General features: G+C 47.0%; 4 protein-coding genes across 4 annotated transcripts; 2 read left to right on the top strand and 2 right to left on the bottom strand.

The window, feature by feature from the left end:
• Positions 1-9,664: 9,664 nt before the first annotated feature.
• tom40 (Mitochondrial import receptor subunit) lies at positions 9,665-10,861 on the bottom strand (the record flags this gene model as incomplete). Its single annotated transcript, XM_031148950.1, has 3 exons — positions 9,665-9,757; positions 9,811-10,455; positions 10,538-10,861. 3 exons carry the CDS (start codon positions 10,859-10,861, stop codon positions 9,665-9,667), a joined length of 1,062 nt encoding a protein of 353 aa, XP_031004916.1.
• An 837-nt stretch (positions 10,862-11,698) lies between these two features.
• Positions 11,699-13,813, top strand: YLR345W (putative 6-phosphofructo-2-kinase/fructose-2,6-bisphosphatase; the record flags this gene model as incomplete). The annotated part of the gene is made up of 5 exons (XM_031148949.1): positions 11,699-12,024; positions 12,088-12,123; positions 12,174-12,441; positions 12,491-13,453; positions 13,526-13,813. 5 exons carry the CDS (start codon positions 11,699-11,701, stop codon positions 13,811-13,813), a joined length of 1,881 nt encoding a protein of 626 aa, XP_031004915.1.
• Positions 13,814-19,138: 5,325 nt separating this feature from the next.
• Positions 19,139-20,058, bottom strand: LHYA1_G003982 (uncharacterized protein; the record flags this gene model as incomplete). Its single annotated transcript, XM_031148948.1, has 3 exons — positions 19,139-19,496; positions 19,546-19,856; positions 19,909-20,058. 3 exons carry the CDS (start codon positions 20,056-20,058, stop codon positions 19,139-19,141), a joined length of 819 nt encoding a protein of 272 aa, XP_031004914.1.
• A 1,340-nt stretch (positions 20,059-21,398) lies between these two features.
• On the top strand, positions 21,399-21,680 carry LHYA1_G003981 (uncharacterized protein; the record flags this gene model as incomplete). Its single annotated transcript, XM_031148947.1, has 2 exons — positions 21,399-21,485; positions 21,573-21,680. 2 exons carry the CDS (start codon positions 21,399-21,401, stop codon positions 21,678-21,680), a joined length of 195 nt encoding a protein of 64 aa, XP_031004913.1.
• Positions 21,681-24,866: the final 3,186 nt, after the last annotated feature.

The following is a 24,866-nucleotide window of genomic DNA, read 5'->3' as shown; positions in this document are numbered from 1 at the left end:
AGATTGCAAGGAGAGTGTTCGATGTCCTCGTGGAGTCCGTGATGGGCAATTGGGTGCAGGGTTAAGCCACGAGCAGTGTTTGATGGCAATCAATCAGCGATTACTGACGGAAAGCAGTAACGTGACAGACGTGAATAGCCCCAGCAGGATCAATTCACTCGTATTTGCTTCGCCTGTAGCTGAGCAGACAGTGATTCCGTTGATTTGTCGGGGGGTTGAAGAGGAGGTGGAATGTTGAGTTGTCTCGCGGGGGGGGGGTGTACAGCTTCGATTTGACGATGATGGCTGCGGATGTGGTTGGTGTGTGCTGAGTTGAGTTGGTGGATGATGAAGTAAGGCGAGAAGTGTAGACGAGAGTAGGTTCGGAGTAGTTTAGGTAAGGCAACCTAGCAAGCAAGGTAAGGTAGGCAAGGATACGGTGCGAGTTTCCTTGGCCCGAAAGACTGGCTCTGCTCACGCGCTCGAATATGGAGATGAGCAGTTGGGACTAATTTGCGACTGGGGGGCAATGTCGAAGCTGGTGGCTGGGTGAGGGGACGCCCGTTTGAGTGCGGTCACTGGTCTGAAAAGAAGCGCTGTAGCGTTAGGAGTTAGCAGGAAGCTGGGAGACTGTGTAGTGTGCGTATGGGGGCCCGTAGAGAGTCTCGCAGCGTATGGCAGTGAGATGGAGGAGAGGGAGGGGCAGTGAAGTGGGCACCCTAACAGCGCACCGGTACGGAATGAGAACGAGGGCGGAGAGCGTACCTACAGACAGACAGTGCAGCAGTCAGTGCAGTGGGACGGGAAAGAGGAGTGGAGTGGGCTGGCGGCGTACTGTACGCTTCAGTCGGTCGAGTACCGGTTGGTGTAAAGGGGAAACAATGAATGCAGGGCAGGGCAGTGCAGGCAGGTCGAATTTAGAGAAGTTTGAAGGTCGTCTGAGAGAAAAGAAGCCGCCAAAAAAAAAAGAGAGGGCAGTCCTGACCTTTTGGACGAGGCGGGCGTGGTGTAGGTAGGCGTAGAGAGTACAGTAGCCGTGTCGGGAAATGGAGTCGTTGTTCAAAAGTTCAAAGATCACGATGGTACTCGTAGTTTGCCGTAGGGTGGGTGTCAGGCTATGAGATCGCTAATTAGCGTCGCTACACCTATCCTGTCCTGTCCTATCGACGTTGCGCCCGCAGCGAGCGAGACAGGGGCTCTGGCGAGGGAAAGATCCTCCCCTCCCCTTGAGGTGTGAAAGGGAGGGTTGTGATATGGTTATGAGTAGGTATGGTTATGGTTATGTGTATGTGTCTGTTTTTGTACGTGTGTGTTTAGGTAAATACTGGCATGCTGATGAGGACGGGATTGGAAGGGTCCAATGGAAAATTGGGTTGTTTTGAGGAACAGCAGCAGGAGGGGATGGGGGGTAATACGGTATGTTCGTTTCTATAGCTACAAGCACCAGGAAAGGGCAGAGGAAGGAGAAGGAAACGGAACAACAAGTTGGTGAATATTTATAACAGCGGTGTGAATGAGGGGTAGGACAGGTCAGGACGCTCAACGTTGACTGTGTGGCAGTGAGGAAATGCTGTCAAACTTACCTACCGGTACTAGGTACCTAGGTATCTATCTAGAGATGCTTTTGGTTGCTTTTCCCACGACTGCGCTACCTCCGTATCATTTGTAGCTATGGGACTCAGGGACATAAAACAATACGACAACGACGGCTATGAACGCAAATCACAAAGGCTGGGTGATTGTTGACAGATGGGGGGACTCGTACAAGTATAGAGGAACAAACAAATATCTATCTTTAATTGATTATTCTATTGTTGACACAGTAAATACAGTACTCGAGGTAGGACTTGCGGTACCCAACATGTCACCAATTTTGCAGTCTAGAAGCAAACTCCCCTAATAGATGCCGCGAGATCCCGCCATCCGCTCCTCGTTTTAAATGGGCGGGTTTATTTCTGTCTTCTTGTGCCAACGTCAGTGTCATTGTCACTACCTACCTAGGTACGGGTACGGGCCACCAAAAAACGGGTAGTATTGATCATGGGACCAGTTCTGATACAGCACTGGCCAACACGCACCGGGCAGCGTCAAGAATATGGCAGTTCACTCAAGCCAACACTGCATTATTACAGTAACTCCTAAAGCAGAGCGGAATGCATAAGCGTGTCGCAGCAGGCTCGCATTTTGAGATCGCCCTGACTGGATCAGCATTATTTGCAGCCCTAGGGCCTTGGAAGTCTGCAGGAGCTGAAGCTGATTACTTCTTCGGGGAGCTTGTGTATCCATCCATATATCTATCGCCTCTGTTCAGCGAAGTAATAGTAGGATCCGAAAGAATTCATTCATTCATTCATTCATTGACATGAACGAAGCCACCGTCAGGTACGAGAGAGCATCGAGGACGCTCCATAACCATTGACCACGACATGCTGTAGCGGTGCGTTCGTTCAACCTTTACAATAGCTGTGTGTGGAGATGATAACAGGCCAAGGACTTGTCACTCATTGATCAATATATCGCTGGTTGGGGCAGAATCATCACTTCGACTACCCAGGTAGGTACCTTATGATTAGTCCGCCGCCACGAATCTGGACATCTCAGGCTTCACGGTAACTTGCTGGTATCAACGGTCGCCGTCACACGGGTGTCGTGGAAGGGCAACCTGCTGTATCTGTATCTGGATGCATGTTGTGGACATCACAAGCACCAGGAATCAGGTTACTGGCTGAACTTGTCTCCTGGCAACCTCAAGCTCTCTTCTCCTCGGTCTTGTACTCTGAAGCTTGCCCTCGAGTCTTTCCCGCGAGACATATAGGGATCGTGGCAGTACGGTGGAGTATAGTATTAGTATCAGTATCAATATCAGTATCAGTATCAAGCGAGACATGGCAAGTGCCAGTAAACGGCCCCAACCAATTCAAGAGGCTGAATTGCAATCGAGCACAGGCCAATTTGATATCTTGGCCTACAGCCCTTGCAATTTACAATGTCGTACCCGGACCTACGTGAATACTCTATTTGAAGCGCTGGGATACGCGGTTCCGTATAGATTTCCTCTGCGTGCGGATGGTTCGTTACTGTATAAGCTCACCACCTCTCACCAACACCACCCACTCGGGTTGAAATCTTTGACAAGCTCGTGAGCGTGTGGAGTGGTACACTAAGCCGGGCACGGATCACCCAGCAGTCAAGTCAAGCCTCGCTTAAAGCTCCGCCCCTGGCAAGGCAAGTGCAAAGTACTACGGCGGCCAACTACACCCACCACAAGACTGAATTGAGATGAGATGAGACGAGATGAAAATGAAACGAAAACGAGATGAAATGTTTCAATAGGGTGACGACGACGAGGTCTTTGTCTTCAACCCTTCTACCTACATGCACATGTAGCTTGCTTTGCCAGGTGGCTAGGAGTGCAGTTGGGGTCTCATCAATGGTCACCCGCTTGGAATGATCCGGAATGGTCGAGGGTCTCCCCGTCCATGTCCATGCCCATCCAAAGAAAAGCTAATATCGACCTTCATGTGCCAATGCGCTTCAAAAACTTCCGCAATCCCAGACCAATGGGCTCAGATACCACCAGCATGGGAATCTCCAATATCAGGGTCTGTTGAACCCACGCTGCAGCGAGTGGTGGCGCTGCACTTCAGGGGCAATTACCCACCCGTCACGAGTCTCACGCCCGTCGAGCATTGCTCGTACGACAGAGCATGGGTTTCTTCATACGCTGACATGCTGTTTTCCAAATCTCAGCCATGAGCCGGCCATGTTGACCGGGACCGAGATTAACGAATAGCAAAACTATAATGGGCGATGGCCAGTAGGCGAGGCCAGGAGCGAAACCAACAAGAAGCTTCGAACCCCCCCTCTCGACACATTTAGCGCTCCAAACCGAGCTCGTGACCGCCCCCCCCTGTTCGGGCCTTAGAATGCCTCTGTCAGCCAGTCACCGGCTTGCTTGCTCGGCATTGGCGAATAATCTGGAGAAAAATCCTCATTACCACCTCCACACTCGACGAATAAGATGTCGGGAATCAAAAGATTCCGGATCAAGATACAAGACCTACAGTAGGTGAGCAGAGCCGCTGCAATCTTCGGAAAGTGAAGGTAAAGGGAAGGAAGGGTAAAGCTATTCTTCGCACCACCACAAAAGCTGCCCAGCCCCAGCCTTGGGGACGCAGACTGCCGTGACTTAGTAATACTTACGCAGGTGGCACCAAACACCCACATCTGACAGAGAACTCTGCGGTGGAACCCGATTCTAGCCAATTCCAGCAGCGGGAATCTAGCAATCTGGCACGAAGGCCTGCGGCTTGCATTGGATGCACGTCTGGCCCTGGCTGCTCACACAAACCCACGTTCCGACTAGGAATCAGAACTCCCTCATATGCATTCTGAAAAGCAAAGGATCACCAGTTCTGGATTCGCATTCCACAACCTTCATCGTACAACCGAAACCAACAGACAGGCAGGGCATAATTCTGTCCAAACCAGGTTTCAATAGGTATCAGCATCATCTTGTGTTCATTACTAAGGCTTTACAATCCGAGCCAAGATTAGAGGAGATAATATCCGGGAATCAATAGCATCATTTCTTTACAAATGCGGCCAAAACGAAGATTCGTGTGGATTTCCTTAGCAATAACTTAGGACAAGTACCGTGACGACACAGTTGCAGGCATCATTGATCATTCTCAAGCGAGCCAGCCAGCCAGCCAGCACAGCCATTATTGAATGGTTCGTGAGTTGGGGAACCAGTTCTATATTGGCGCGGGACTTTCAAATGAGGGGAAGTGAGGGGTTCTCCAAGTTCAAGGTGGGGTCGCATGAAGAAAATGACAACACCAAGCAAATAATGTAACGATGCCGATGCGATACTGTACCGTCAGATACCCCGACAACCAGACAAACAACCACGAAGAATACACACGCCCGTTTGTTTTCTATCAGATATCAGAACCGCTTCCGTGCCTCGTCATATAAAGACACTCTAACTCTAACATTCTCTTTGTTCTCTCAATATAAAACGGCATGCAGCACAAGCAATAGTCAGAGTAGAAGTTTACCCGGTTCTTCGCTTCAACCGGCCGTCTCGATGCATCATCATCATAATCTCTCGCGCGTCGCCACCACGCACATCCAATCCTTACAAACTCAAATTTCCAGCTTCATTCGAGTACTTACAGAAAATAACGCTCAGTCCTTTTCACATCCCGACTCGCCTGTCTGAGCCCAACGATCCTATTCAAGCGACGTGCATACTGCAATGTGCATGCCACCGTGCTCGTGCCAACCCAGCCAGTTACAAGCTCTGGGTTCCAATTTCTACAGAAGCCCAAACCTAATCCTCTCCTAGCACTCCATCGAGTTTGAACCCGAATATTCTTACAGAACAGAAGAACACAACGCCGTTTCTCTCCTCCAAGCGAATATATATATATATATTTCTCACACGCTCTTATATATCTTTCTTTTTAAATCTACTCTAATCTACAAGACCTTATTTATATGAATCTCCCACAGCAGTACAGGACAGGACAGGATGGATATATCTGAAGCGTAGCGGGGCGGGGAAAAGCGAGCATCCATCCATCTGAAGCCAAGGTGTGAAGTGAATTGAGCCTTCCCGCCGCACCGTACCGTGCCGGACTGCATGCCATAGCGAACCTACACCAACGGCACAGTACTGCACCGCAAGAATTTCAATCCAAGCCCTGCTCCTCCTGCCCTGTACTATATGTGCAGCGTTATTACATGAAAGATTATGACATACTCCGTACATCACCCACACCCATACAGTAGCCCAAGGTACTGTAGGTACACTTATCTCTTTATTCCCTCTCGCGAACAGCGCTTGTCCTAAAACCTATATGCAAGTACAGTACCGTGGTACCTTACCTTTACCAATGATTGCATTTCTGGTTTGAGGAGGAGAGTCACGTGTATGTGTGTACTTGTCCACACCAAATACGCATATGTAGGCACTCTACTTTACTTTAACTTATCAAATAAGTAGGTAGGTAGAGGTGCATTCAGTAGAGAGTAAACTAGTATAGTACTTGTATTTATTATTTATTGATTTCTGTTTTGTTTGTTTACCTACTTACATGTACCGAAAGGTCTTCCCAAGCTTCTGCTTCTCAAGCCCCACATACTCCACATCCGCAACCTAACTTACTCCTGTGCATCACATCGCATCATTGCTTGCTTGCTTTCTCCACAAACGTACCAAGCTCCTTCAAAATGTGGTTCAAACCCCTACCTGCCTACATATGTACGGAGTATTAGACAGGACCTTTAATTACCCGATCGATCTCAAGCTATAAGCCGCGTTGTATTAATTATGTAATTACGAATAGAGCTGGGTTGATCAGCCATAACGTACGTACTATAATACGTCTTTTACTATTTAGTGTTATAGCCTAGACTATCTGTTGGTATTTTGCAATCAAGCTAGCAAGTGTTAACTCTTAAGTAATTAAAGTAGTGAGATACATAGAGTGCATTTTCAATTGCATTTATTCGTGCTATTCGCTAGGTGCTGGGCCATGGAGAAGTCCTACTGGAAGGGAGGGGATTTTTCTTCTTCTTATTTGGCAGGTATAGCGATGGATGGATAAGTGATGAATGAATCGGTTTTGAGTCTTTGGTTTGAAGCTAGCTTTCCTTACATACTTTATAGGCTGCTTTTTCAAGCGTGTGTTCGTGAATGAAGGAAGAAATGCGTTGATTTTCGACGGAAATTTGGGTGAGGAATATGGGTCTGGATTGCGTCCTGGCTGAGGGATGATAGATAGTTCGCATTCATATATTCAAATTACGTCGTTATTATATCTTAGGTGTAGAGATTTGGGTGTGCTGGTATGTACTAGATCTTCTAGATTTGTTTTCTTCTTCTTCATAGTAGTATTTATTATCCTCCTATATTCATGTCCAACAAACACAAACACATTTCAAGCGAGAACCCTGAGAAGTAAAATAACACTTTGATTTAAAACCAAACCAAGCTCATATCTAACATCTTTTAATCGTTGTCACAAACCCATTTCGTTGCTTCGGGCTACGTGCATTTAACATTTCTTCTCACATGTGCTTCACTTTTCTTTTCTTGTCTTTCAAGAAGCTGCAAGCCTGTCTCAGACCACGAGCAGGAAGCGTTAAAAGCCCCACAGGTATTCGAATCCAGTAAATGTCAGAACACACCCTTACTCATCCTCAGTAGCCTAGCCTTCACCTGTCTGCTTTAAAGCATGCCAGCATGTCAAAAACCCAACACCATTGAATGAAAGAGCAGCTGCAATTCAATTCCTGAGTTTTATTAGATGTCTCAGGTACGCACGCATGTTGCTTGGTTGTTCTGAATGAGCATGTATTCATTGCAACGGTTTATTCGGCAGTATACTATGTGCTGAGACGTAGGTCGAGAAGCCTAAGCGTTGGGAGGGCGTCTATTTATACAGGGTAACGTTGTAGACCGAAACCTTTGATTTGCTCAGCTTAGATACGACGATATACTGTATACATGGGGCTCCCCCCTTAAGGCGCTAGCCGAGACCTCCTAGCTGAAGATTGCGTGAGTATCTAGATGCTGGAGGGAGCGGTTATTCTCTTGTTATTGTTCTTCTTAGAATTATAACGGTTGTCAGAACTTACCCCGAGTGTATTATTGTCCCCCCAAAACCAAATCACAACGCACTTTAGATTTATTGGCTGTACGATTCGGCTAAGAACCAGCATCGGATTCTTGATTGTTCTCCAGTCCTCCGGAGGTGCATCGCTGCTGTTTCAACAGTTGGCCCACCCGAAAGCTCGCCTTTGGGACATGTCCCGTCAGCATGAGCTCTTGCCTCTGCGGTTCTCTGTCGGCTAGAAGATGCCGTTTTAGCGATTCTGAACCAGGGGCACTGATATCCAGACGCGGTCCACCCTGCGAATATCCAGTCCTGGACCGCCGACGTTGAAAGCGCCGACAATAATCATATCTGAGAATGGGGTTCTGTGTCCTGCAAACAATGCAGTGCGGGATACTTGTTGACATTCCTAGCTTTGCTTCGTATCGGGATTGTTAATCAGCATCCTGCATACGAAGTTGGATTTCGGAGTAAAGGGACATCAACATCTTACCCTGGAATGACTGGATGAAATGACGATTCCATATGCGTGTTTCCATAAGGTGACCAAGGATCCTTACTTGTGATGCGGCACCGCTCACACCACCGGTCCATGAGATATTCAATACCGCCTTTCCAGTAGCTTTTTGTCTTTTGAATTCGCAGCTACGAGCGAAAAGGCCCCAAGAACAGAAGACTACTCAAGGCTTATCGGAAGTCCGCACGAGTTGGTATTAATTATACAGAATTCTACATAGGATTACCGACTGTATTTTCGCGTATGTTTATGAGGTATAGAAGATAAAGCTAATACATGGTAATGAGTTATACTAGATCTTCAACTCACCTGATTCATCCAGAGGTTCCCTACTGCAAAAGAGACATGAATGAAGAATATATACGCAGTGGGGTAACATGGCAAGTGAGAGTAGTTGTTAACAAATCAATTGGAACGACAGGCCATGTACCGCAAAAGGATAATGACAATAGAGACGCGAGAAGAAGGTAGACAAAACCAAATAGAGGCATGAGAGATGAGAAACGTAGACGATGAACAAAGCACATGATTTTAAGTTAGAGCTGTGATACGGCAAATGTAGTCATGTTATGATCCTTATTTTTTCTTTCTCAAATCTAATAATCAGAGATGATACTTATAAGGGCAACTAAACATAACTACAATTTCTTCGCATTTTTAATAGCCAACTACAAGCACATATAAAACCGCATATAATTAACACAAAAGATACACAAATCTCACAATCCAATCGCAATACTTTTCATTTCACAAAAGCATCAATGCACGGTAAATCTAAAAGGGAAAATATCCTGGCTATTATTAGACGTACTATAATTAAGGAGTCATTCTACTGTAGAGCGGCGCTAGTAAGCCGGGATAATCCCACCTCTTAGGCTTCGCTCCTTCGCTCCTTGACAACAATGCTGATTCCTGAAGGCTGGAGGTATGAATTCCATTTCTCTTAGGTGAAACAAAACCGATGCGTTTGTAGAATAGTGGGGAAGGATGCAGAACTACTGCGGACTTTTAATACACTTCTACGTGAGAATGAGATTACTTCTGTTGCTCTAAGGAGTATGAAAGACCGAGCTATTGGCCTCATCGTCATGAATGGACATACAGCACTAGTATATTAGGTAACGTTTTCTTTCTTTTGTACAAAGGTATCTACAGTAGCATTTCATGCCCAACCTCGCTCCGGACAAAAGCCACTATAATACAGATATCGCCCTCCATCTCGCGCTCCCACAACCAACTGCTCTGATCCAATACACTTGTATTGCAACCTAGAGATGCATCCAAGAACAAACAAGATAATGAAAAGTCTATGATCGTCACATCTTATTCAGCCGTCGCCCACCCAATAATGCAGCAGAAGACCCTTTCCGGTAAAGCGCAAGACGAAACCACATGCTGAGGGTCGTTCGTTTTTAGTAAGACAAAATAGAGCGAAAAAGAGGTGTCGAAGAAGCTGTTTCAGATATGTCCAGGCGCTGATGTCGTTCGAGGCATTATGTATCGATTAGAGTGGAGGGGTGCGATGTTGCGCCAGGACAGATTAGACGGGGAATGAAGGGGGAGCAGTTGCTTGTTCTTGGAGCTCTTCGCCTGCAGACTCGATGGAGACTGCCAGACCAATTTTGGCAGATTGCTATAAGTTCTCATGTCAGTGAGGATTACGCAGATAGAATTTGTGTTACAAACCTTGACGTGATCCATTTCGGAAGCAAATGTCATCCGAACAACTGGCGCAACCACCTTCTCCAACAGACAGCTCAACTTCCCTGTCGAGTCTACCTGCGCCCTGAAAGTTGACATTCGGAAGTCGTACTTTGCGCCGAGCGTCGTAACACCCTCCTTTCTAACTGGACCCCCCATCATGCCGGCTCCTGATAGTCCTGCAAATTGAAGGTTGCAGTCAACACCAACTTCCACTTTGTCTGTCAACTTCCTCCAGTATGATGTGCTGATTGCTCCTTGCGCTTGTAGTTGCGCAGTAGCAATCCAATCGCTCCCCTTGTACTTGGCACAGTATGACATTGCGGTTTCTGGGCCTTGGTTCAGCGCCGCGCGCTGCCAGATCGCCTCCAACCCGAGCGCAAGGCTAGGTGTGACAGATTGCAAATAGCTGCCAATGAAAATACCAGTCAGTCCACCATCAATAGCTGACGGGTTGATAGCTTTTATCGAGGCTGTGAAATCATTTCCGGTATATTCATTGTCAAATTGAGCCATAGCTTGGGCTCCTTGTAGCTGCATTTGAACCTTGGAAACAAGGGCGGGTGCCCATCTGTAGTTCAACTGGGCTGTAACTTGTGAATCATTATCGACCGTTCCTTGCATGAAGACCTGTGTTGGTAGATGTCAGCCCTGGATCTCTAGCGATTGAGGCTCGAAGCCTTCTGTGGGTATCTTTATGATGCCAACTAACCTTGCTTGTGCCATAGAGGGCTGCAAATGTGTACGGGGCCAGAGCTTGCGAGCCGCTGGCAAATGCATGGGAGACGTTGAAGTAAGGGTTAACGCTGAAGGCCTTGGTGAGATCCGCCCTCAGGCCAGAGAACATAGAGTTGGTTAGGAAGACATCCCGTTGCACCTCCTTCGCAATCTTGTCAACTGATCCCGGATTTGACAGTCCTAATGCCGCCCTCCGTTCGGAAAAGGATGTGTATGTATCGGACAGAGCTGCAGCGACCGCATTGTTGTATAAGAACCCCAAGGGAGCCTCCTTCTCCAGCGCGATTGTCGACGACATGATCAAAGGAATGGGAACTAATGTCGCAGCTGAAGTGGACAAAGGTGACCAGGTTGAAGAAGAAGATAACACAGAGGCGACAGTATAGGATAGGATAGGTGTCGAAGCGTGGTCGGTTTTACGGTTGAGGATAGATGGATAAACAGCTGAAGCCACTTGAACAGCTTCTTGTCTTGTTCTCGGCGCCCGTCAACTTTTTTCCAAATGAGAGCTGTGCTGCCTTAGAAAGCAGCGTTGCAGACGCCAGGCAAACAGGACGAGAGCAGGAGAGCAGCGCACCGATTGGACGACAGCCGAGCCGAGAGCGGGAAAACTACTAAGAGATTGCCTAGATATCTTCATCTTCGGGCAGGAGGAACCAACGGATTCTCTACATTTCTGCTTCTCTGTCTACCTACTTCTCTTCACAACTATCTTTTGTAGACTTGATTTGTTTGCAAGGCAAAACTTGCACTAGCTTCTGTGGACATCTTCTATAACAGAAATTCGGTCCACGGTCAATAGGTACCTTAGCTTAGGCACGATAACATTCCGGCGTCTTTGTGGATCGGAGCAGTCCCGCCAAAGCGTCCAAAGCTCCATTGTCGAATTTGCCTCTGTGAGGAGATATATTTGTTTTGCATGTTTAAAAGAGAAATTCCGTTTGGAAATAATTTGTTTGCTCCTGCCTCCTTGGATATCGTCAGTCAGTCATACTGCAGTCGGCACCAATACGCAGATAGACATGGACACACTTCTGTAAGTACCTGTCCATTCCATCCCATATTCAATATCCACTCTTCACCCAGTCTTCAACTTTATTCACCAAAACAATACACGTGCACATTCCCGAAAATCATGGAGACGCAGAAAGGGAAGGAGACAGCGAATCAGGGGATGATCATGGCATTCATGAATCGTCGTGCCTCTAGGCCCGAGCTTGCAGATGTTTTGATTGACGACGATGATACTAACATGCTCGATGGCAGTACCGCTGAGATTGCGGCCAATTCGCCGAGATATCGTCGACGTTCGTCGACCTTTATCGATGGCGTCCACGACCTCCCAAACGAGAAGGACTCTCCGATGGCACCTGCACAGCTGTATAGCACTATGTCTGGACGGCTGTTCCACTCCGGAAGAATCGTCATTGTGCTTGTCGGACCCCCAGCTCGAGGAAAGACGTGAGCGACCCCGCCTAGTTTCGATCTGTGCTTGATCGTCCTAATACTAATTCTATTCCAAAGCCACATTTCTGTATCCCTCTCCCGATATCTCCAATGGTAAGATCTCAGGTCATCAATTCTACACCATTTTTTACTAAGTTCTACAGGCTTGGTGTCAAGACTCGGATCTTTCACCTCGGAGACTATCGTCGTGCTACCCTTCCCCCAGGAGCTGAGATACCGGATGACTACTTCTTCATCAATGCCTCGGCGAAGTCTGTTGTGCTTCGTCAAAAGATTCTCAAGAAGTGTCGGGAAGACATTTACGCCTGGCTCAATCATGAGAATGGCCAAGTCGCCATTTACGATGCTGTCAATCCTCTTTCAAACGGCCGGCGGTCACTAGAGAAGGAGTTCGCGAAGCATGACGTCCAAGTATTTCAATTCATGACCGCCTTTGGGATCTTTCACTAACCTAAAACAGACGCTATTCTTAGAATCTTACGTTACAGATGAGAAGATCCTTCGGGAGAACGCACGCAGCGTGAAGATCTCGTCCCCAGATGCAAGTTTGAAAATGCCCAAACGGGTTGTTGAAGCTAATGGGCCTCAGTTTGTGGATATGGATCCAGATGATGCTGCAAAGCTTTATCTCAAGCGAATTGACACCAAAATTCCATACTTCGAGACCATGGTAGAGTCTGATCTAAACTACGTCAAGATGATCAATGCTGGCGAGCGAATCGAGTATAATAATGTCTCATTTGGATATCTCTCCCATCGTATTGTGTTCTACCTCATGAACTTGCATATAAAGTCCCGTCATACGTTCTTCGCTAGAGCTGGCACTTCAAGTCAAGAGGATCATTACAAGACCGATGCTCATCTCTCCGAAGAGGGTAAAGATTACGCCAAGAAGATGTCCGAGACACTTCTCAAGCATCGTGAGGCAGAGAGAGCAGATTTGATTGCTAATGGTAATCCTGATATCCCCTTGAAGCCTCTCACGGTTTGGACTTCGACGAGAAAACGCACTGTTGAGACCGCTGAGTATCTTGGAGAACGCGGTTTCAAAGTACGCCAACGGTCACAGATGAGCCAGCTTAACCCAGGTGTCTGTGAAAAGCTGTCTGAAAACGCCATCCGTCGCCTGTATCCTGATGAGGTTGGAATGCACGAGCAGGACCCGTATCATCACCGATATCCACGAGCTGAGGTATTAACTTCCTGTTGCCCAAAATTCCTGGCTACATCTGCTAATGATGCACAGTCATATCATGATCTTGCTGTCCGTCTTGAACCTAGCATCTTGGAGCTCGAAAGAGAGCAAAATGATCTTCTCATCATCGCTCATGAGTCGGTTCTACGTGTTCTCTACGGCTATCTTATGGCCTGTGATGCTATGAATATTCCAAATCTCAGATTCCCGAGGAATGAGATTATCGAGGTCAGTTTAGATATGAAGCCCCTATTCCTGCAATCTTCTTCAAAAGCTGTATACTAACTAGCGTCCAATAAGATCATCCCTGCATCCTACCAAAATGAAGCCAAACGTATCACTATTCCTGGCGTCGCTTCCAACATCGTTCCTGGTTCTCCGGAAGACATTAGGATCCCTGTGCCTTCCAGTGGTATTGTCAGCCCATTTCCGGGTTCTGGACTCGGTACTCCAGCTGAGCCCACCAAAACGTTATCCCAAGATGCATTCGCTCCTGCAGCTGGTCATTTTGAAGAGGGTTATCTCGATGGCGAATCCGACAAGTCAAAGCCCGATCGCAAACCAGAGAATCCTCTATCTAGAGATTGACTCAAGCACAACACGCAAACCTCTTAATCTTCGCATACCTTTGGAAGTTTCGAAAGGCTAGCAAATTAAATCGCTTCTGCGTTGCTATATGCTGGAATACTTCGGTGAAGTCAACACTTACACAACCATCAGACTCAACAATAAGGCTGCTATCGCTTGCTTCCTCGACGAGGAGTGTATAATGCCACCGACATGCTTGCAAGCAAAGTGAACGCCTTCTTGATCATACATACACGTCACTTGTGCACTCTCAGACCCGTTTCATCGCCTCACAGTGGCAGCCCTTCCGAACGTTCGTATGATACGTGTACAACCCTCTGCCTTCGATAACTTGTATTGAGCATGGTTTTCTTTCCTTCACTGGTTTGTACGATCGGGAAATTAGATATCACTCATAGCTGGAATATCGGGGTCAGGGATTGGACGGGCGCATGTGGATAAATAGATCTAGACGGGGTAAAATTCGGTGGATGGCCATGAATCATGATACACGGATTTGCTTGTTTGCATTGCTTCTGCCTTTCGCCCCGGTGCTAGGTTTGGTGTCAATGGACTGCATGGAATGAAGTCTCATGGACGTCGACGTATTATTGTGCTGGTAAGTGAACGAACGTACTCCCGAACTGCGGTCGAAATCCACGCTCGACATTGGCTTTGCCAATCCTTTCAATTTTCAATCACTAGAGACAAAGTTCAGAAGCGCACCAGACACTTTAGACAAGCCCATGGAGTATTCTTTATAGCGATAGCAACTACTATGATGTCAAATCGGAGAAATTGAGAGTTCTGGGCCGCCGATTCCGAAAACTTCCAGCAGAAATTAGAAAGGTCAATTTTGCACAAGGGATGTTTGCAGAGAGGCTCTCACTCATCCTAGATGGGTTTCCCCGCCTCCAAGATATCCACCAGTTCCACAAAGATATCCTCAATACCCTCTACGATGCCGGCCATTTCCAAATAGCCTTTGACCAGCTGTCGACTGCGAAGCATTTGATTGAGGTTGACTCGAAAGGCACGGCTAGCTAGTGCTGTTAGCAAGGGAGCAGCTTGGACGTGGGATATGCCGGACGACACGCCCAACAGCTATTCAGACGGTGTTAGCTTTACATCTTCACCGGGTTTGCGAAGTGGGCTTTGTTTTTGGCTTGTTTCTTTAAACCTCGGATTCGATAGTTTTGAAGGCCTGATGTCAGAAACAGGTCAAGTAGTACTGCTTAGGTACAGAGAAGATACTGTATTGAGGCCTACCTCAAAATGCACTTGCCATACTTGTCAGTTGGAAATTATATTATCCTTAAACTTGCACCGATCGGATGTGTCATGTCAGTCCCCGTCAACTGAAGGGCTTAGTTGCCACTCGCTCCTCCCTCCTGTGGCTCGGAAGAAATTCGCAAGGCGGGGTGCATGCAGTCTCGCCGAGTAATTTTGTTTGTCCAACTTCAATCTACGGACGAATATGCAGTACGCTCCACAGCCTCATTCTCTCGCCGCCATTTTAAAATGTCGCAAGCAATGTCCTGCCTATTTTGCCTCCATTGGTGCCACCGAATGTTTTGTATACCCAATTCACTTCAACGGTTCAATCAGGCTTTCGACCCAATTAAAAATAATACTTGACGAACATGGCAGAAGTGTAAGATACTCGTACTCCTGAAGAAAGGAACCAGACTCAACGTTCTAAATTACGTTCTCTACAGACTAGGTGTCATCGCCAGCGGTATAGCAGTGGGCCAACTTGCGACCTAAATCATCACAGCCAGCGAAAAGCTGCACAATCTCTGGACCAGCATTAAAGGTGCTCCTAAGTAAGTCTCAAATCTCCTCTGCGAAATCAAGGTGTTCGCCACAGAGGTCGAGAGATCCTCACAAGATGGGACTGGCATGGCGCAGGAAAGTCGGTTTCTTGTAGAGACCAGTGTGCTCGAGCTTAGGGATTTCTTAAACAAACTAGAAGCTAGAATGAACAAAGATAAGGGGAGGAGAATAGGGTCTTGGGGAAGAGTCAAGGCAGCTACCAAAACCAAAGAGACGGAAAGACTAGTCGCTCAATTGGAGAGGACGAAGAGTACGTTTACGATGGCAGTGATGGCTTATAATGTGAGTATATCCCTTCCCAGAATTGGAAGAATACGGCTGATGTGCAAATTCAAGGCAACATATGCGGGATATCACCGTGATGCTGAGACTAGACTATGCACAAGTGACTTCTCCTCGCGACCTGTGTCCCAGGGCTGTTAACGTTGAGAGGGATACTACTAAGGTAGTCATTCGTCCCAAGAAGCATCAAGTCCGGAGTTGCAAAACATCAACATGGTGGTGTCCCTTTGGTTGGGTTCAGGTCATAGTCACTACTCACGAAGGCCGTGGGCCCGTACACAGTTCGTATTCCCCAAGGAACCATTCAGACAAGGAGTGGAGATTATTTCCTCACGCCTCTTTAGGCATAGAAGCTTATTCGATAGCCCCGAATAATGGCTTTGGACTGCCAGGGCTTTCTCTGAGGCCTATATGCGTACTTCCGGAGGAATCGCCCATCTTACGGGCTTGCAGAGCTGGAGACTTACCACAAATACGACTCCTAGTAGATTCTGAGAGGGAACTCGTATGTGGCACTACCAAAGAAGGGTTGAATCTACTGCATGTGAGTATTTCTTTCACCTGGGAGTATTTTATCGGTGTCTAAACAGTCTAGGTTGCTGCAGCTCACTTACGACCGAATGTTTGCAGGTGGTTGAGTGAAGAAGGCGTCCCGCCAAATGCTGTTGATTTTGAAGAGGGGCGGTACGCTTGACAAAAGTCCAATTTTGGTCATATACCGACTCTTCATAGAAGTCCTTTGCATATTACGGCAAACCGAAGCCGTCATGACTTCTGGCCACCCCGTAGCGGTTTGATAGATGCTATCGACAATGTAGCTCGCCCCAAGGATGCTCTTGAAACTCTACGTGTTTTAGTGGAAGAGGGGCAGTGCGACCCTATGTACCCTACTAATGTCGGCAAACCCCCGCTTTATCCAAGGTCAAGTCAGACAGCATTGCACCTATATGCCGGACCACTTGATGGGTTCCAATACCTCATTAAGCAGCAGCATTTTGAGATCTATCTAAATGTTAAGGATGGGCGAGGAATGGACGTCGAAGACACTCAACTCACGGTGTGCTGGGCATCGTCAAATACCCTAGGGAGGTTCTTGATGGAGTCTGGCGGCCTATTTACGGATAAATGCTATCTGCAACAGTTAGATTCCACGTCTTTCGAAGCCCTATCGAACCACGGAACACGGACTATGGCCATGCAACGGAGTGGATTCCCAACTTTAGAATCAAAAGGTGCCTCGGTCCCAGAACGGCGTGGAGCTGGGTTAGATGGTCTCCCTGACTCTGATGCATCTCTTTCCCTGGTTGCGAGAGACTCGTCCCGTGCAATGCCCGCAGCCCGAGCGGAAGCAAAGTCGATCAATGTGATTCGAACACTGAACTTATTCTTAAATAGCGTATAGGTCCCCGGCAGACTTCTCATATGTGGTAAATGAGTGATCATTTGACGGCTGAGCCCAAACTGGTTTTTCGCGTGGGCGTATCGCAGTGGTAGATAGTTTTGTGCAGGTGAGAAGGAAGATGTAGCCAGCAAAATCGCCGCATTCCTTGCACTCAGCTGTACAGAGTGCATTGAAGAGGTCTTGGCATGTGATCCATTGCCCCATTCCAGTGCTTAGAGCCCCGCGGAGCGCGCCGAGTGCGTGGGAAGCGATCGCTTTATATTGAGGTAGAGCTTCTACGAGCTGTAGGGATTGTTGATTGACGCGTCGAAACTCCATAAGTGTACGCAAGTCAAGAAGACAGAGTGTCATCTGCAGAAGCTCGATAGGGAGGCGGCTAAGGGAACCAAGGCGGGCAGAGGGTTGTGATATATAGTAATGAGGCTGGGTCGAAGGTGGAGCTGCGAGTTCTGGGAGGTTCCCATCGAGTGTGTAGTCGGTAATTGGCAGTTTAGAAAGGGTGAGGGCGCCATAATCTGTGCAAGGCATGCTAGGTGGATTACCGGCCATAATGACTTACTGCTATTGAAGGTGGAGCGCGGAGTTGTATAGAAGTGGAGAAGAGCCTCAATTTGCCAACGTCCATGGACTGAGACGGTTCGGTAGAGCACCAATATAAAGGTTTTATTGACTAAGACAACTATGAAGGGGAAGTCTCGAAGTATAGAAACAAGTACAGGCAGTTGGGTTGGGAATAACCTCAAGGGCACGGACCCAATCCATAAGCCCCTAGCGCCTCATTTCACAATGTGACATACACTAGACAATTATGACTTACATCATTTTCTATTCTAACTACAAGTAAGGTGATCCAAAATTCCACATAGGTACAAGTAATACCTACCATCTTAACGTACGCTACGAGTAATGAAAATTCCGACAATATAGTCCCCCTTAAACATTACGCTAAATACTATGGTATATCATACTATTCGCATAACTAAGGTAAATACCGAAAAGGTGATCGATTTCGTGTATCATTATATTTCGAGATAAGTAAAAGATAACTAACCCAATAGAAAGTTAAAAGTATCTTATAAACCTATCGCCATCTAAAGACGAAGTACTATATATTTAACGAGTTGCTACTCATGAGTAGCTATAAACTCCAAGTAAGTGATTGAGAGGGCTTTGAACCATCTGATATTATGGTTGGACAAAGGAAACTACTATACCGTGGAACAAGAAGAGATGTTACATCGCGATCCTTGGGCTGAAAGCTTGTACGGAGTACGGACTTGCTCCAGCGGCCCAATGCATGCAGGGTTGGACAAAACGGCTGAAGGTGGAGTGCAGTGGCGTATGCACTTGCATTTATTGATTTCTATTTATATCACCCGCCGTTACATGCATCCCGTACAGAAAATATGTGGGGTGGGTAGGATATAGTAGAATTAAATCATAGGGAGGTATGACTATGACATTTGGAAGTTTTTCAAGGTTAAGAAATGAGAATTGGGGATCGTAGGGTGGAGTATAGAGATTGCAGGTTTCGTTAGTACAGGCAGGACAGGACATGCAATCAATATTGATACAATTATATAGGTAAAATTAACACCACCATTATTCGACTTGTAAGATTGTCTCAGACTGGGTATAACCATCCATCCATCCATCCATCCATCCTTCTTTGCTTGCAAATATAGCGTCTCGCTCTCAAGTCCGTCCATCGATCCACCGATTATTATGGCCTGCCGTCGCATAAACAAATCGGTGAGCTAGCTAGCCAGGCCTCACTATCGTCATATATACTTGGGACTAGTTCATGTAATGTAATGTGATTCGGTCTAAGCCGATTGTACGTGCTGGGTTGAATCTTGTTGAGGGGTGTAGTATTCCTGCTGGGGCAGGTGTTGGGGTGCGGCCTGTCCAGAGTGCTCTACATATTGAGTTGGCGGCGTTGGTTGCTGCGGTTGCTGGACGTATTGCTGTACTGGTTGCTGTATTGGCTGTTGTACGTATTGCTGTTGTCCATTTTGCGCGTTCAAGTCGTGGGTCTTGGCCTCGGAATATACAGGAGCTGGCCCAGCGTCTAGGGCTATATCGGGACCAGTACCAGCGCGCACTGGCGTGCAGTGTCCTCCTGCTTTGCGGTGGCGGAGGACATGGATGGTTGTGAAGATCAAGGTGATGGCGAAGAGGATGCTGCATTGGTATTAGAGAGGTAATAGAGTAGCAATATGGGGCTTCTTACAATTCAAGACCTCCAAGACCAGCTGCGGCTGCCATCGAATGGCGGTATGTCACGACATTGGTAGTGGCGCGAGGGACAAGAGGAGCATCGCGCTTTTTGTAGCAGTAATAATAATAGTAGTCGTCGCAAGTGTAAGACGATCCGTACCAATTCGAAGCTGCGGCAGTTGTCGAAGCCAGGTAGGAAAACGAGATGATCCAGAAGATGATTGCGAAAATGTCAAGTGCTACTATGGCCCAGTAGTTATAGGCGGTCTTCAGTACAGTACTCGATACAAGACTGTAGACCGCGATGATTATTGTTGCAATAGCCTAGGATAGGTCAGTTTGATTGGAGACTGAGAAGTAATCGGATTGGACTTACAGTGAACAAAGTCAGACAGGCACTATCGAATGCAATAAAAGTCACTATGTATGCTGAAAGGCCAAGGATAACAATTCCAACAACGAGTTGGGCAATCCTCAAAGCCAGGAATGCTTGCGGCAACGCAAGGACATGATTAGTTGTGGACATCTTTGCCGTAGAAATTGCTTCGAAATGGGCTTCAAAATGGAAGTTGAAGAGACTTTGAAGATATATAAGTGGGAAAGAAAATGAAACCTGATGTGACCGTTGAGACGGGATGTAAGGGTGCGCATGGCTTTATATTGAACCACCAAAATGGACGCCAAGTTACAAACAGAGGCAAGATCCTCCAAGCATCCTTCACCGTCCCGTCCAGCGGGGTATGTATTTCTCTCAGCCGCATCTTAGTCTGATGCTGGCAGCATGGGATTCATCCAATTCCGACCCTGTCTTTCAGCCTTGTGTCCGTTTTGGGACAAAAGAAGCGATATGTCCAAGGAAGTTGCCGCTTGGCGCAAGGCTTTCTGTTTGGCTTTCCAACGCAAGGGCCATCAACTTCCCGTTGGTGACAGAGAGGCGCCCGTGTGGTCAAAATTAAGGCATGCGCCTCCCGCTTGGGTAGAGCCCAGTGGCAGTCACGGGTTTCAAGGTATACCTATTCGGTGGCTAGCGATCTAGAGACAAGGCTCATAGGTTGGCATACCGATATCCAATCAAGACATGACAATTGTAAAAAAAAAAAAGTCCGAGGCTTAGATTCGGTATTGGGTCTGTCTGTCTGCCAAGCCATTGCCAATGCAGTTGAAATAGGCGCTTGAATCCTCCGACATGAAGAACGGCAGAAGCCGAATATGAGTTTACATTGGGCCCTCATCAAGTTCATCAACGGAGTAAAATTGAAGGAAGCAGCTCTACGACCACTTGCTCGTCTTTTGAGATGGAGCGGAAATAAATTGTACAACGACGACGCGGTACTGGGCCTAAAATAGCAAGTACGCGGGAGTACAAGAATAATTTGGAGAAAGAAAAGTAAAGTTCATCAGGCTGAGCTACTGTTTATTCCAAAGGCCATCAGCTGCTCCGTTTGTACAGCCTTGTGTTACCTCGTCTGGGGACTGGGGACTGGGGACTGGGGACTGGAAACTGGAGAGAAATGATGGGAGAAGATGGAGAGAAAAGACTCTCGTATTATTGTTTTATACAAGTTAGATCTCGATTTTCATTGGTCAGAATGAGGGGATAAAATCAACACAACATCTGCATAAACCCCCCGCGGCCGACAACACAACTGCATAAGAGCGGTGGAAAGTCAGTTCTCCCCTTCCTCAAACATCTTGCAACATTTCCACTTCAATCGCATCATCAATCTCCAAGTACCAAGCCAAGTACCAAGCCAAGTACCAAGCCAAGTACCAAGCCAAGCCAAGCCAACTCAATCCATATCATGTAAGGCTACGCACTACATACACTTGGCATTCCGAATACTTACAGATACATACAGCTTCACCATGCCTTCCGCACCAGTCGTCGAGCAACAGATTCAGGCCCCGGAGCCAATGACCACCCAATCCTCCAACGTTGAGGTCGAGCAGCCAGTAAGTATCTCACTCCAACACATCGAACAGAATCTGCTATTACCATACATCGACGGGCAATCTGCTAACCTCTTATCCGTACCGTAGAAAGCCGCTCCCATCATGAGCACCTCTGGCGACGCCGTCGGACTGCGTGGAGGAGAAGAGGCATCTTGCGAGTGCTGCGGTTGTGGATGCGCCGAGGGCTGCTGTTAATAACTTGTCCTCAACTGCACATGAGCCAGCGATTTGGATACCCTTACCGCGGATTCACAGCAAATGATAGCGAGAGCGTTGCGATGGTTTACTAGACATATACACAGAGACGAATCGAAGGATTTATAAGGTCTCAAATGATTTGCATACTATTTCTACTCAATCTGGTGAAATGCTGGTTTGATGCAGAAGTCAATCTCTCCTTTGCTTCCTTTGCTTCCTTTATCTGGTCTGGACCCTACTGTACATACTGTAGATCTGCTTATCTCAGTCATGGATCTCTTGGCTGACAGCAAGCGGTGCACCGCCAAGAAAGCTTGTCACGAAGTCTAGAACGAAAAACCTCCGGCATTTTCGCCACTGCCCTTGCTCTTGCCCTTCTGAATAGGTTCATTCCAATAATTTCCCCCTTTCATATATCCTTGTATTCCACCGATTTCGTGTTTATACCAGTCTTCAAACTTCATGCAATCCATCTTCGGAAATCCGGAGATCCACTTGGCGCTTACACGCAGTCGACGCCAATTGGGCAAAAGTCCCTCGTGTTCAATGCGCAGCATAGAACTATTCCTCTTCGCTCCTAGTGCGGTCGCAGACATGACACAAGGGAGAAGGAAGCTCAAAAGCCCCCCTTTACATGAAGCTGCGGTTCTCTCAAGGCAAAGCAGGATACGTTCTGTCCGCATGCATCACGTGGACGATGCCTCTTTGTTTGCGAGGCAGCCACCTAGGCGAAAGCTATTCATTCATGCCCGGATACATGGGCTTTTCAATAAATGGAGTCACCATGACTGGGTGTGGGGAGGTGCGAGTAGGTGCGAGTAGTTTATGAAGACTCGACAGCCCCTTTCCCCAGGCCCAGCTCTAGCTCCCTTTTCCAGTTAAGCGAAGAAGGGAACAAAGAAAGGGGGGAATTGGCCGACCTGTGCGACTTTCAATCTTATAGATCAAGAATGGTTTATAGTAAAAAATGTTTACTCTCTTATGTGCCGGTTGAACAAATAAGAGGATCAAATCTTCAATATTGTTTAGACTTAAGAAAACATCCCAAAGCCACCCGGATTATTCCCCTTCACATTCCGTGTCCTTTGTGGTAGACCGATTTTGGATGTGGACACTCATCAAGTCTTTGAGATAATGATTTGGCTAATGGGATAGATTCAAGATCTGTAGATGCCGTTTGGATTGTTTGAGGATGGAGGTAGAACAACGCTTTGAAAACTTGGCAGGTACTGTAAATAATGAGAAGAGGGGCTTCATTGCCCCAAGAATGTCTTGCTTATACCTCGTCCCCGACTTCCTATCTTTGAAACTTTCGAACTAGCAGTACCTTAAAATATTTGGTGTCATAATCACTGTACCTGCTAATATGGAAGGGAAGCTCTAATAGCGACGAAGGGGAACCAGACTCCACATCTGCCGTATCGAGATCCATTTTCCAGCACTTGGAATCACCAACACGCCGAGAACCATACGTTTGCAAAGACAACGTCCATTTTCTGTCATCATCTCGAGGGACTTGGAGACAAAGCCAGCCACGTCGGTAATATTTTTCGCAAAGATTGCTGTAGTATACAGTCATGGCTTTGAGTTGATAGGCCTTCCTCTTGATAAAAGTAATGTCTGGGAAGATCGAGTATGCGCAGTCCCACGAGATTATGTTGACCACCGCAGTCATGTAGAAAGATGTCAAGATCATTTCTATTGGAGGGGCTTTCGTGACGATCAGTTGGACTTTAACCTCGTCACCCTCGTCGTTCGCTCGGGTAAATGTTGTAACCTGCGTGTTCATTTAGATTCAAGGACTTTTGATAGTCTGACGTGAAGGACAAACCATTTTAATGACCTCTGTAAGCTGCGCGTAAATAACGGATAGCGGCTTGGTCTTACTCCCAGAGAAGTTGTAGCCTTCATTCTCCATCAGATGCCGAGCTAGGGCTTTCATGCCGTCCTCCTTCCCCTGGCCCGGAGCCTCAAGATATATGTCTAGATCGGAGTCTTCCCAGACAGTTCTAGCAAAGAATTGCAGGGCAAAACTTCCGGAGATAAGTGCTTCGTGGCGGGCCATTAATGACCTAAGTCCAACTGGGTCGTTGACGAATCGTTTCAGGGCACGATTGATGTTCCACTGGACCTTGGACAGCCTGTCGATGGAATGTACCAGCTGCTTCGTCGTTCCTCGGAGAGCCATGATTCCACCAGGTTCGAGGTAGGTAAATATTCTCTCGAATATGAGATAATTGTTGAATACATCCTCCCATGTAGGAGCCCTCGCACTGATTTTCAGGTTCAGCGTTATTGATCGAGAAAGATTCCCATAGGAGTATCAGAGGTCTCGGAATACTTTTCAAGTAAAACTGTCTGAGTAAGAAGCTAGATGCTAAAGAAGGTACATACGGAGAGACTTCGAAATCATGCATTACAGCGTTCTTTCGTGCGTTTCGTGTCGTTTTGAGGAGTACAGGAAAGGGCTATTTTCGAGACTACGCTTGAAGCAACAATGGTGGCCAAGAATTGTCTTTCCCGTGCATATATTAGGAGCTATGGCCCTGGCCGTTGAGAATATCCTTCGCCGGCTGGATAATTTTAGGCAGATATACTATTTTACTCCTGAGTAATCATGCAAAGGCGCTTGAGGTGGCTGGGTGAAAAGGCAAATTGGATCTGGAATAATTACAGATTTCAAGCAGTGAGATAAAGTATAAGCAATCGATAAATACGGATTTACTTCTGCCTGATCTGCGCTTTTCGCAGAAACATGGAGATGTGTAAATTCATTCATGTGAAGGCGCGTTCGTGGCGTAGAAGGCACGGACCCAATCGCGTTCCACACCATCAGTCTGTTTGGTCTGAGTAGTACTCGTATCTCGTATTTCGTATTTATATGCCTGGCCTGGTACAGTTGGTCCTACAGTAAAGAAACACAGAACATCAAACTTTCCACTCTACCACTCTGAAATTTTCAATCTTGAAGCCTTTAGCCAACTCAGCCTTGCTGGTGCTGAGTCGACATCTGAGTCGTAAAGAAGGGTATAAATTCGAGACGGCCAAATGACTTCTAGATCAAGGCGGATATCCTGGAGATATAGATCTCATTTCAGTCGGTCTTCCCGTGTGCTAATTCCCTGGACATTATGACCAACATGACTGCTCATAGGTTTTAATATATACACGAACCTGGAAGGA

The sequence above is a fragment of the Lachnellula hyalina genome (genome assembly GCF_007821495.1).
Source record: "Lachnellula hyalina strain CBS 185.66 chromosome Unknown contig00077, whole genome shotgun sequence".
In the NCBI taxonomy this organism is placed as follows: Eukaryota; Fungi; Ascomycota; class Leotiomycetes; order Helotiales; family Lachnaceae; genus Lachnellula; species Lachnellula hyalina.
The sequence above is the reverse complement of the archived record's forward strand: the minus strand, read 5'-3'. Positions and strand labels throughout refer to the sequence as shown.